Source organism: Patagioenas fasciata, chromosome 13 (assembly GCF_037038585.1).
Source record: "Patagioenas fasciata isolate bPatFas1 chromosome 13, bPatFas1.hap1, whole genome shotgun sequence".
Taxonomy (NCBI): domain Eukaryota; kingdom Metazoa; phylum Chordata; class Aves; order Columbiformes; family Columbidae; genus Patagioenas; species Patagioenas fasciata.
The window spans coordinates 24,351,183-24,364,961 of record NC_092532.1 but is presented as its reverse complement, the minus strand read 5'-3'; the positions used below and the strand labels follow the sequence as shown (position 1 = coordinate 24,364,961).

The 13,779-nt window shown below is 41.5% G+C and overlaps 1 protein-coding gene across 6 annotated transcripts in view; it reads right to left on the bottom strand.

Moving 5' to 3' along the window:
* Positions 1–1,370: 1,370 nt before the first annotated feature.
* LOC136107237 (dipeptidase 2-like) overlaps positions 1,371–13,779 on the bottom strand; it is a 31,868-nt gene continuing 19,459 nt past the window's right edge. For 3 of the 6 annotated variants that reach the window (XM_071814398.1, XM_065848128.2, XM_065848129.2), the window contains 10 exons: positions 10,191–10,453; positions 9,340–9,466; positions 8,748–8,877; positions 8,287–8,428; positions 7,347–7,416; positions 6,675–6,851; positions 6,061–6,148; positions 5,346–5,421; positions 3,568–3,703; positions 1,371–2,393 (listed from right to left, as the gene is read on the bottom strand). In XM_071814398.1, coding sequence (XP_071670499.1) covers positions 2,199–2,393; positions 3,568–3,703; positions 5,346–5,421; positions 6,061–6,148; positions 6,675–6,851; positions 7,347–7,416; positions 8,287–8,428; positions 8,748–8,877; positions 9,340–9,466; positions 10,191–10,315 — 1,266 coding nt within the window. In that variant the 5' untranslated portion in view covers positions 10,316–10,453 and the 3' untranslated portion in view covers positions 1,371–2,198. Of the gene's footprint in view, positions 2,394–3,560; positions 3,739–5,345; positions 5,422–6,060; positions 6,261–6,674; positions 6,852–7,346; positions 7,417–8,286; positions 8,429–8,747; positions 8,878–9,339; positions 9,467–10,190; positions 10,454–13,779 lie in introns of those variants that run through there. The other 3 variants (XM_065848131.2, XM_071814399.1, XR_011741264.1) reach the window with 3 other exon arrangements.

The following is a 13,779-nucleotide window of genomic DNA, read 5'->3' as shown; positions in this document are numbered from 1 at the left end:
ACATTGTTCTGTGAGATTACACCACTATCTATACACAATTTTAAACCATTTTATTTAAATTTCATGTATATGTTTTGCCACAAGGTTACAAAATACTCCTTGCATGAAACAGTCAAACAAACAAGTGCAACACACTATAGATAAAACAAGGAAATAAACCACTAATTCTATAGTATGGTGAAATAAGTAATATAAAAGCGTTACCCATATCTTTAAGAATATATTTTTAATCCATGCTGTAGTAGGGAAAAAAAGCAGAAATTACTGGGCAAGAAAGTGACAGCACCGTAGAAAGAAAAAGGCTGCAAGAAACAAGCAGCATCTTCCATTTCAAATATGTGAGGAAGGTACTATTATGGTACTAATTCTGTGAAAAGAGACCATGGATGGCAGTTCCCAATGGCTTATGAAGCTATTAGCAGAAGTACTGATGGGAAGCCTTTGCTCTATTGAATTCATCATTTCACCAGTAAAATGAGTTCTGATGCTAGCAAGAGTATCAGGAGGGGGAGACCTCCTGGTCAGTGCAGTAGTTCCCCATTGTAGAGGCATAACCAGGATCCGTATTTATTGAGAAACTCTTCTTAAAAACTTGCCTTGTAGGCAACTGGATTATTCAACATGATTTGTAAAGAATTCATAAGTGGCAGTAGTATACCCAGAACATACTTATCAAGGAGACCACCTTATGAGGAGAGCTAACGAAGCTTCATTGCGAAGCAACAGAAGAACGGTCTCCTTCCAGAAAGGCTGTTTGTACCTGGAACGCAGAAATGGATGCCGGGAACAGGCTGAAGTGACTCTAGAAAACAACTGACTTGCTGTTTCCATTCTGTTCGTGCTTAGCCCTGTCTTTCATTTGCTAAATACTTTGTGTGTTTACAAATGCTGTCCTTAGGTCAATTAGAGGACTAAGGCTAAATTCCCTAGATGTCAAATCAGTAAATGAAAGCACGTGAGATAAAAATCACAACAAACAGCAAATATCATGAGAAGGCATTTACCAGCAAGCACTGGGAAATGACCCTACAAAGATGTAGTGCTGCCATCTTACAATTTCATCATGAATCTCAGGATATTTGGTTAAAATTCCAGGTTTGAGTGACACTACCCTACGAAGAACAGGCCTGTTGCAATATATGCTCTTCTGTATAACAGCAGCATCGAACCTCACACGCCTTGCGTATTGGAAAACATGTTCCAAAGGCTGAAACAGCAGGAGGTTTATAATAAAAAGATCTCTTTCTAATCTCATGCCTATGAATCCTTTGACAGTGGTCTGATTAAAGCCAGCTAGAATAAAAACAAAATGATAAAACCTGTTATTGATAAGGATCATGGTTTAAATGTGAAAAAGATTCCCACAAAGCTGCAGAACATTCTAACGAAGCTTTTATTTAAATACTCATTTTATACTTTTCAGATGGCAATAAAAATGTCAGAACAAGACCTCACCCTCAGAGCAGCCAGAATTCCTGCTTCGTCCTGGCTTGCTCTTGCTCCAGCTGCATCGATGTGCAGCAAACAGCAGTCCCCAAATTACACAGAACTACCTACAGCGTTGCCCGGTCACTGCGCCTGGGCGCGAGGCCCCCACCTCCGCCCCTCACCACCGCTGCAGGTGCCCCGTCCTGGTCAGAGCTCAGTACCGCAGCACAGGCCCCCAGAGCCCTGAAACAGCCCCGTCAGCTACCTTCGCGTCTTACAAACAACTGCTACAGCAAGAAAAGCAAACCACAAAACAACAATCAACCGCACTCTTCTGCATGTACCGGGGGTGCTCTTCTCTGACTAGGCCATCAGCTGATGATGGGAGTTGTATGATTTAACGAGAAGCAATGTCTGAAAACATCTCAGCACAGCTGTCTTAATCATATCTCTAGTTCCTGTGTGGAACTGCTGATTCTGAACTCCAGTATTTATACCACGTGCCACAATATAGGAAAAGTATCAAAACTATGGGTCATTTCTTTCTTAGGTGTGAATACTTTCTGTTAACCATGTTGGTCGTGGTTTAGCCAAGATGACACAGAATTTATCACTTCAAGTTCTAAATGCTTTCCATACAACTTTCAAGTATGCAGGTGAACGTATAGAAAAAATATTTTAAAAATTAGTTTTACATTAACAAACCCCCCAAAAGATAACTACTTGTAATGCAGATTACTCCACATATCTCTCTCTAGACTCCATACGTCTTATGATGCATAATGCAGTATTAAATATGATAAAATGACAAGCATCAGACTAAAAGGTGGTGCCACAGAAGGAAATCCAAAGGACCTGGCTGTCGGAAGCCCATGATTATGCAGGTCTAGGCGACATGAATTTTGTACTTCTTCTTGCGGAATTTCACTTTCACCTACATTCACTGGTCCATTAATGTTTCGCACCTAGAAAAATACAAAAGGTTGCAGCTAGCAAATGCAGTGTTATTTCAAGTGAAGCAACTAAAACTATATTGCAAAACCACATCTGAATGTGATAAAATCAACATCATTATCCTCATGTTTGCATTCCTGTGAAGCACTTCTAGAATTCAGCGCAGGTACTCTGCAGGCAAGGGCCACAGGCCTGGCTGCTCCTTGTCTTGACTCGCTCCAGATGTGGATGCGGCAGCTGGAGAACCGTAAGCAAACAAACTCATGAGCTTTCTTCCCTGAAGTCGACTCTCAGTCTCAAGACAGACCTACAAACATCTCTAATTTAAAAGGAAAAAAGTCACTACATTTCACAGATCAGTTAGGTGATGAATTTCAACCTCTTCTTCATGTCAGTCGGCCACACGGGCAACTTGGCATTAGGTAGATATTTTGGTAGATTAATTGGAACAGCAAAAAATTCCCTGATTTCTGTCCATTTAACGTACTCCAAAAAGGCAACTGGAACAAAGATCCCTGTGAAATGCATGTTGTCTACAAGGCTGTGTGTATAATATCTACTTACTGTAAATAAAAACAGCAGGAGGCAAGCAGTTTGCAAGTTTCAACAGAGGCTTTTGAAAAAGTTACCCTGTAGGGGTCCTTACTCTCATACCGTCTCTCTCCTTCCCTCATTCTCCTGGATTAGCTTCTACCATTTGCACTTACAGCTCGTTGTAACCTAGTTGTTAAGTTTACGGCTTGTTAGTGATCTGGTCATGGCAGAAGCCTTTTGGATAGCAGTCCAATCCCATGACACGAATTAAATGGACTTGCAGGAGTCAGCATTCCTTACTGCACCAGTGAACACAGCCAGACTGTGATGCTGGTGCATCCACGGTTCCTCCAAACCATGAAGTGATTCTGTTTAGAAGTCAGTGATGTGTATTTATCAGATTACCACAGAGAGAAAAAGTTCCAAAGAGCTCTGTCCGCTCTCTCTCATTTTCCTTTATTCTGCTAACACTCTCTTACCATCTTGGTTTCTTTCCCGGCATTTGGAATTACCGCATTAAGCGCTCACAGTCCCTCACAGCAAACTCACTGCGGGGAGCGGGGCAGGAAAAAAAGGAAGAACAGCAAGGCTCCAATAGTTCCTCTCTCCATCTTAGTAAGAAGCACCATTCAGTTTAGCTTTTAATCTTACATTTTCCACTTCTCTGAAAACACGGAGAAAATTCTCCCTCAAGACCCCTTTCAGTTCAGCTTCATTCCATCCTCTTCTTAGAAGCTCCTCAATCAGAGAAGGGTATTTAGAAACGTCTTCCAGTCCCTCAGGGAAACTGTTCGCAAGAGTCACAGAAGAACATTAAACACGCTGACAAAATGCAGAAAAACATTAATTAGTCTTTTTAACATATTCACTCTTGGAATGAGCTCACTTTCCACCCAATTCCTTCTCCAAAAAGTTAAACAAATTAAGAATTCAACTAACAAATCCAGAAGCAGGACTGGGACACAACAAAAGGCTTTTGCTGCACAAATGATCCCATTAGCAGAACAGAACTGTGTATTCTGGAATGAAGACGCCCTTACGTATAGACAGAACAACAGCATGGAGGGTATTAAAACAAACCAGAAAAAGCCCAAACTCATGTATGCATTAATCTACCCCTTATAACTGGCCCTTAGAGCAAGAGGAAACAGCTGCATCGCAGGTGGAGTTGATGCGATCCACTTGTGTAACTGGAGCCAAAGGGACCTGCAAACACAGGATGAGCTAAGGACTTGCAGGTGATTGTGTACTCTGTTGTTTACAAAATACTTTGTCCAAAGAAAATGCAATTAGAATTATAATGTTGTTTTGAATTCAGCAGTTTAGGTAGTGAAAAGAAAGCTATTCAGAACTCTCCACTGAAGAAATTACAATAAGCAGAATTGACCTGTGTCTTATGATAATTCTTACCAGAATAAAAAAGGAATTAGAAGCAAGAAGCTGCAAAACCTGCATTATAAAGCTGTTTTAAATTGCATTTCAATGAGTCTTCGACTTCGAGATAACTAATATTTTCTGTTATTCTTTTCTGTGGAGATGTGGTAATCAGCATATCTCAAGAAGTCTGTGCCGTTACTTTCCACCAGAACTTAGGACCTTAACAACTCCACTACTGATGGTCTTTGTGAAAATACATGCAATAAAATGTGTCCTTTTTTCGCACACGGTTTTTCCTGCGGAGATTCTGGTTTCAGAGCTATGACTAGCTCCATCCCGTGGGAGCTGACACACCGTTCTTGTGGTCACGCTTTACACGCATCAGTCTGACTGTGACTTTCATACCCAGGTGTCTGACCCCAAGGAGGAAGGAAAAAGGAGGAGGAGATGAATACTCAATAGAAAGATACAAAGCAAAAAAGGGTTTAGGGTTATGCCAACAAGCATCAGCCAATCTGCGTTCATCTCCTGTGCCCTAACCAAACTGGCCCAGGGGCGAGCAGCAGAGCCGCGTCGCAGGCCGTCCAGCACGCTCTGTTGCCTCACACGCTTCCCAAGCCCGGGGCAGGGGTGGTTTCACAGCCCCCGAACGCCCGGGGCTTCCCACGCTAGCGTATTAGTGGAGGAAAGAGTTTTGCGGCATCTCCCCGGGCTAACCCGTTTGCCATCTAAAAGCTGAGGCAGCTTTTCTGCCATTCATCTTTGGCTTCTAGAGGAAACCACCCCTCTATTACTCGGTCGCTGTTTCTGTGCGCCTAGAACACACAACTGCACCGTTCACAGGGCGTTAGAATCAGTTTCCGCATTTGGGGCACTGCTTCACACAGCTCTAAAAAGGAATCACGGTGCCTGTCTTCCATAAGACTTGTTTTGGTACTCATCACAGGACAACTTGCTACAGCTCTTCTGGTCTGCCTTCTTTTTTCTTCAAAAGGAATCAAAACCTTCATAATTTAAGGAGCGGATGCCAGTGTATGTACTATTTTACCAACCGTTCCACGCCATCGTAGTCACCACCAACTCCTATTGACTCTGAACCTGCAATTTTCTTTATGTGGTCAAAATGATCTGAAAGAAAATGTCAAAGAAAACAATATCTAAGCATAAGGCAAGAAGAAATACTACAGTTCAGACATATTGGCACAAGGCAACTTAATAATGGATTCTTAATCAAATCCTTTTTAAAAGAGAGTCAAAAGACATCCTGATATTACAGGTTAAAGTTTAATAATGCTGGTGACATATTCTGGATATTTGCTGATGCTTAACTAGATTTTGTCCATTATTGAGTACATCAGGCAGCAACCTTCAAAATAACAGCTAAACTGCTGAGATGCAAATGCAAAAAGGACGTGATTGTCACAGCACATTAATTCCCAACAAGTAGCCGACATATACCAAACTATACCCATTACACACCTATGTTTACTACTCTTAGTTACAAAGGTTTAAGACGTTTTCCAGAAAGTAACAACTACTTTGGGATTAATGGTTCTTAACTCAATTTGGGAGCATCATGTCCTCCAGCTACACGCCTTGTACCCCTTGTTATTGTTTAATGAATATTAGCTCCAAAAATACCCAGAGTGGGGTAAGGTGTGCAAGGGAGTAGACAAGCAGTATCATTTACACACTCTCAAAAATCATGCAGACATCAGGAAATTCAGAGATGCCACCCATAGAAACCACAGTATATTAACTTCAAACCTGCAAGAGTAGAAACATTAACAACTTTCCTGCCACAGGCCAGTACGTCTGCATTGAATGTCACCATGATAATTCCCTTGTTCTTTTTCTGAAAGACAGGAAGAAACTGGCAATGAGTTGACACTTGCATGGCCTGTAACCTCACGAGCATCTCATATAGATCCTTCGACATCCATCCATCCGTCCGTCCATCCATCCATCTGTAAGCATAACAACACTTGAAGTCAAAGCTCAGATGGCAACACAAGGCTTTGCGTCTCCGTCCTTTACCCTGGATTAATTACATTCTCTCCGAACCAGCAGAAGTCCAGTGACTATGTGAAAAACACTCAACCGGAATTTCAAAGTATTTGCGTTTTTGTAGCCAGACAAAACATAACCCAAAGAAAATGTCTCAGAAGTGAATGTGTAACTCGCCGCTCAGGGATCTGTTTATAAATGCAATTCAAAGGTGAGAGGGTGAAGAGTAAACACCAATACCAAGTTTGCCTCACACTAGGCAAACATTGTCATACAAAACCCAACAAACAAAAACCACCAACAAAACAAACAGAAACACACAAACAAAACTAAACCCAACCCACCAAAGCAAACCAATAGTCCACCTCTCTCACCAGTTGCTGCAGGATATCATCAGGAACGTTTCTTGAATGATTACAAATAGAAAATGCTGAGGAATGGCTGAAAATTACTGGTGCTTTTGAGATATTCAGTGCAGCTTTTGCTGTGGAATATGAAGCATGAGATAAATCTATCAGCATGCCCAGGCGATTCATCTCCTTTACCACTTCCTAAAACAGATTTACAGACAACAGTGTCAGTATTAAATTTCCTTAAATGAAACCGTTTAGCTGATATATGTTAACAAATAAATGCTGCAGCTGTCTGCTAGTCACAAACATGCTGTGCTTGTATAGGTTTCTATTGAGCTGTTAATTTAATAGCAATTTATTAACTCGCAATTAACGAGCATCACATGCTCAAAACTTACAAAGCTTAGTCAATCTGAAATAAGTAATTTGAACTGCCATTCACATCCCACTACTTTCACATATTACTTCATACATCTAATCTATATTAAAACAATTGTTAGAATTAAATCCAGCACTTCTTCTAGCCTAAGTAACATCACAGAGAATTTGGCTTGACTGAACCCCGATGACTTCCTAATTATCCAAAACTTCCAGTAATCAATTTATAACAAAAAGTGGCTTTTGAAAAGGTAAGGACACAAGTTGTTAGTTGTACAAGAGGCCACTGGGTTATCATTCAAAAGAGATCCTTACTTGGCCGAATGCTGTCAGACCAATAACACCGGGATAAAAGCTGTGTGTCCCTTTAGATGATGATTCAGACCTTAAAACGGGAGAGAGGGAGGAGAAACATATTATTCTGGAGACTGAAACTTCTTACGCTACACACAATTAAAAGTATTACTGTATCACATGGCCAATTGCAGGTATAACGAGCTACCTAATGCTTAACTTGTTCATACAGTGCTTTTTATGTTCTTAAGCGTTTTCTCGATGCCATGCCCTCAGGCTCAGGACTGCTGTATGTGAAACAATGCAAGACAAGTAAAGAAATGCTGTCAGAAATTTTCTGATTAAACAAACCATCAGAGAACAAAGATGCTGAACCGTGGGTTACCTGTCACCCAGCAAGCCTGCTTTCCAGCCCTCTCTGCACACAATTCCCCTCTCCCTGTATCAATACGAGAAGGAATGTTATCGATCCAGCAGAGGGCAGGTGCTGATATTGTGATACAGGAGCTGAGCGCTCATCTCTGTAGCTGCGTATGAGACCTGCACTTTCGAGCTGTCCAGAGGACGGTGGTAAAGGCTGCAGACTGCTGAGCTCTCACATAGCATTCACCCTCTTTTATCCACATCATATGCATTTTTAGTACTTCATTTTTTTCTTTTGTGGTGTGTTTTGCCATATGTAACTTTCCTAATAAAGCAAAAGGGACAGGAATTTTACCATCTTTGTGCTGTTAACGAAGTTTAAAAGTTCCTAAATTGTCAGCATGACAAGCACTACCGAACAGAACCCTCAGTCCCCCACTAGACACACGGCAAGGGATTTACCCCAAAAACCTATCATCCTTGATTTGGTTCAGAGCCTTTCACAGGTGAACTCTGTGTCTGAACCCATATTTTGCCCATGTTGGAGCTGCCACCACTTTGCATTAGATCATCACACAAACACACGCATATTTGTTACCAAGGTGTATTGCAGGAATGTGTTAATGTCATGTAACGAACACCCAGGTCATAAAACATCCTCAGTGTTGCCAAACTGCTGTCAATGGAGTGACCACCTTCTATTCCAATCAAACATGCAATCCTTCTGCTGTCAGAGATGCCTGGAAACAACAAAGGAAAGTAATTCCAAAGCCATTTAATGACAGATAAGAAGCCAGCACTACTGAGCAACCGTTGTTATTGTAAATTGCAAACAATTACAGTGACAATTTCATAGAATAGGAGCTTATCCTAGTGCATGTTTAGATGGTAAATTGTGTCTCAACTACAATGGGCTATGACTGCACAGAACCTGAACCAGTTACTGTGGTTCAGGGGAAAAACTGAAGTTATTCTTTAAACCAGGGTAACTTGCCTGTCTTTTGCACATAACTTCTGCAATCCTACTCAAAAAAATCGTGTTACAGGGAAGAGCATCACCTTGGGAAGTTGTCACAAGTTCAAGCTCTTCATAGCTGTTACACATCCTCTTGACAACATCGATTTGCTCTAAGGTCAGACGTACAGCATCCTTGTTCTGAGCGCTGCAAAGAACATACACTGACCAAAACTGAAAGAGACATTGACAAGTAGGCTAGATAACTTGTGTTTCAGCTTCGAAACTTTCATTTGCTAATAGTGAAGTTCATGAGCACAGACCAAAATAATTTCCTACAGTTTACGAGGGAGCTGACACTGTAGTTTTTCCCCCAAAGAAGAGTTACAACGCAAGGCAAGACATGGCTAAAGCCTCCTGACACACTCAGCTACTCCCCAGTACACGCAGGAAAGCGGATGTAGTTTACTTTCTTTAACCAAACAAATGCCGCTGTTTTGGTTAAGGGCCCCTGGGCTATAAAAACCAAACTTTTGAAACACAAATGTTACGGAAAAGTGTCTGTGGCTTTCCAGTTTCACAGTTGTTTATTTTTTAACAGAAAGACTCAAAACCAGGGCCAGGAGTACTTCTGTGTTTGGGAAGGAGGCCAACGTAAAAGCACGTTCTCAGACTCACAGCCACGGCAGCACGTACCTGAGCTCCCACATAACCAGCCTGAAGCTTGGCAAGGTTTGTGTGGGTCTTGTTGAGCTCTCTTAGGTTGACTCTGCTGAGTCTATTTTGGTAAAATATTCTCAGCCGCAGTACGAAGTCATTGTGGCTGGAATTGAAAACAAAGCAGGCTTGTGACTGAACCAAGTTGTTCCCCTTCTAGCCCCGACGTGATTTCTTCCATTGTTCATAGTCCCTTACACCACTAATTGCCAATAATCCTTACAGTAACATAGGATCAAAAGTCTCCCTTCTTTTGCAAACAAGCTTTATTTCTTAATTAGGACAGCAAGAAACCTTTTTGCTTCTCCCATTTTTATAGCTATTGTGTTTATCTATCTTTTTTCTCCCCATCGTTTCTGAAGGAATGGAAGAACTGAAATCAACCACCATGCTCCTTAGGGGCAAGTACTTGTGGTAAAATAACCAGTGGTGGTGTTCCCAGGTCAAAATACGCTCACCACAGACACCATTCCTTCAGGTTTTAAGGGTACCCGTTCAAGGTATGATGCCTGCTTTCCAGCTCTGCACAGAAGTCATTGCTAATGAGAGATGCCATTAAATTAAGGGAAGGAGACAAGAATACTATGTAAAGGCAAGCAATAATTAAATGGTGAAACCTGACCAGAAAATCACAAATGCTTCTAGAATAACCTGATCCTACAGTAAGTATGGTCTGAACCAAAATTCCTTCCAGATAAATCACTGCCAGAGTAATTAACTGCTATGTGCTGGCAACAGCCTACGTCACTACTCATCTAAGCACACTTCAGCATTTTCTCCTCACTTGTCAAGGTTCACAAAGAGCGTCTCGTTGAATATATTTTACATACCCATCAATTAAACGTGTATCCTGCATCAGCTCGATAGCTCGCTCTCTCATTGATTTCTCATAGCTGGATGGCACAGAGAAGAACATCAACAGCCACAGCAACGACTCTACTGTATTTCTCTTCATTTCAATTTTCCAGTTTGCCAAAGCAGAGAGGTACCACAATTATTCACTGATGACGATGAAACTGCAAAATTGCCAGTCCGTGGAGGTTGCAGACTTAATATTATAGGCAGAGACAAGATGCCTCTCCTTCCGGTAAGGCTGGGGTGAATTCTGCAGGAGCAGAGAAAGAGAGTAACAAATGAACGGGAAAGCAGTGGCGGAAACTATAAACCAGGTACCTTCTCACCAAGATGTTAAGATCTCTGGTGTGAAAAATGCAGTTGTGATTCGTGCTAAGATGTTTAATGTTTAAAGGTATAACCAAATGAGGCACGGACTCTGAACTTGAAAAAGGGAGAAAGGTGGTTAGGTTCTATGTATTAAAAAAAAAAATTAATTATGAAACTTGTTTAGGAAGTTATATTGATAGAGGGAACTAATATTTTAAGGGTTAAGCAACTATATTATAAGGGCCTACTAACAAGCTAACATTTAAACCACATAATTAATATCTATTTTAGAGCTGTATGTAACCAATTGTGCTAAAAAAAGCAGGACTTCATTAAATGCTGAGATAAGAAGTTTTACAGCACCAGCTGCAACCTTGAGGAGACAAGACAGCCAAGATTTACAGCAAAAAGGGGGCGCCAGTCCGGTTTCAGTCGGTTTGGTAGCTTGGGTTCCAGCCAGTTCCTCATAATGAGCCAAAGGGAAAAAGTCCGCTGTGACGGAGCTGAAGGAGCCTTCATCCAGAGACCCCTAAAGACCCCTCCTCAAATTCACCAAGTGACACTGCGCAGGCGAACAGGGGAGGGGCGAGGAGGGGAATATGTAGATGGTTATATGAAACTCATTTTAATAAAAAGCGGGAAAGGTCATGAATATGTATAGGCGTTCCTGGGGTCATTATGAATATGTAATACCTTACCGTATTTAAACACACTTCTTATTGTTAAGAGTGTGCGTGTTGGGCGGAGCGAATCCCCCGCACACCCAGCACTGTTTTGCTTATGCTCTAATGAACACATGTTTAAAGAATACAATTAAGAGATTGGATTAAACATTGTTTATCCATAGAAAAAGCGTAAGTTATTTATTTCACTGGCTATTGTGCTTTCACACATTTCAGTGCTCCTCAAACTCTGCTGCTGCCACGGGCTGACTGAAGGGAACTGGCGCCTGGGTTGGAGCTGGCAGGGCAGGCATGACGGGCCCTGGGAAACGCCTCCCAAAGTCAGCTCCCAAACCTCCGCAACAAGATCGTTTTCTCATCATCTGGGAGACCTCACACTGAAATGAACACTTGAACTGTTTTTTGAGAAATTTAAAAAAATCAGCTGCTGTTTCCGAGTAAACTGTATTGTTAAAACACACAGCACAGAGTATTTGCAGAGGAAAGCCACTGATGTGCAACACTTGTCCTTCACAAGGACAATATGTGCCAAACTTGAAAGGGTCACTACTTCCATGCGGAAATCGGTACCACAAGAACTTCAAGAGCAATGCAAGGACCTCTTGCTCTTTGTAAAAATACAGTACTCCGACACTTTCAGGTGTCAGTCAAAAAGCACTTTTACAAACAGCTTATCAATGCCTCCTGTTCTATGGAAAGTAAATACAGGATCTGCTGGGATGTGAAAAAACCTTTGCAGGGATCAGGTTGGGTTGGGTTTTTTCCCAAATTCAGAGTTACTGGCAGCATTGCCTATGAAGCTGAGGAGCAGTCAACTCCTTCAATTAATTGGAGTGACATCCTAATTAGATGCATGCACCCTGTGAGCTCTTTCAGTTCAAAGAAGTTTGGCTAGAATTATAATATTGCAGAGCCAATGCTCAAATTTTTCCAAAACACACCCAGAAGAAAAATAATGTTGACTTTTTATTTTCCACTATGAGCCAGTAAAATTTACACTGATAAACTTTCTTCCAGAAGCACAGAAGTTTGGTTTTACTAATTAAGGAAGTTGGGTTTATGTATTCCTTGCCTGCAGAGGTAAAAACAAATAACACATATCAGATATCCGGGACATGATAAAATGACACGGCAGTTCGCCTTGCCTGCATACTTTGCTTCTCTTGTCCTCAAGTGCATTTTCTAAAGCAACAGGAGGTGGACATGAATCAGGAAATGGTTTCCTGATATCAAGTCACATATTCATCAGTAAAGTCACAGGTATCTCCAGGGAGATCCATGGGCAGCACTGGCACTGAAGCAAATTCAAGTGCCACCGAGCAATATGCAGAGTGTAAATCAAAGGAAAGTTAACTGGCTTATTTGCCCTGCCTCTGCTTGATGAAATGTAAATATATCTGTAAATGAATTATATTAAATAAGTCAGTACAAGTTTAAATAAGCGATGCAATTGTTTTAAAATAAAAAATAATCCCTTTTGCATCAAATCAAAATAATGTAAAAGTATATTAAAAAAATAATTTAAAAAAAGACCTCACAACTTGGGTTTAGAAAGGTGCAAACTAAAAAATCCTTTAACTTTGACTAAAATTCCTAAGGTTCCTCTTTTAAGAAACTGGCTCAGGCCTTTTCTGTTTCACGAGATTTGGGAATGCCTGAAATTGTGGGACCATCTGGCAGGAAGTACTTTGAACAATGGGAACACACGAGCTCATACGACAGGAAGTGTGGATGGAGAAGCTGCTTTAAAATCAGCCCTGGCGTGGTCTCAGAAGGAAGCTTCAGCACAGCTGAGTAAACACAGTAGAGTGCAGGCACAGGGGAAGATCCAGTAGAAATATGATACCATGGAGCTGTGGCACTGACTCAAGAAAATCAATAACCCTCACCCCTTAATGTTTCCTACAAGAAAAACATAATGTAAGGAGTAGCACAGAGAGTATTTGAGAAGAACAGAGGTCAAATGCTACATAGAGGGAAGCACTCTAGAAATAGATTCGTCCTTCCAGAATGCTTAACAGTGTATGTTCTCGTTCATCAACAAATGTGACAGAAGTGGTTGACTCAAAATTTCTTCTTGTGTGTACCAAACTTAAGAGATCTGGCTGGGCCCTTGCGACAATATGTGAACCGATTTACATGGTAAGTCTGCGCGTCTGAGTTTTCTCACGGGAGTGGTCTCCTGCAGGCCCAACCGCTTCCCCTGGGGGCAGAATAAGGACCAGGGCTGCCCAGGCTGCGAGGAAACTCCCAGACCGTCCTGCCCCTGAGCACAGGGAGTCCCCAGCAGCACTTGAATTTGTACGGGACTTGTACCGGAGCTGACGGAATGAGCCCCTGTTCCTCTCATGTCTGCACATCAGCCAAGGGAACCTTCTCTGTTCTTCCCGCTCTGACTAACTGGAAAGATTTTTCTGCTTTTATTCATTGCCACAGCTTTATACTTGTATACGGGGGGAGGGAAATATCGGGAGGGTCATTTTCTATCAATTTCTTTGTAATACTGCCTTTAGCAGGAAAATATTTGAATTGTCATTGAAAACAGCTGTGATGCATCAACACTGAACAAGTT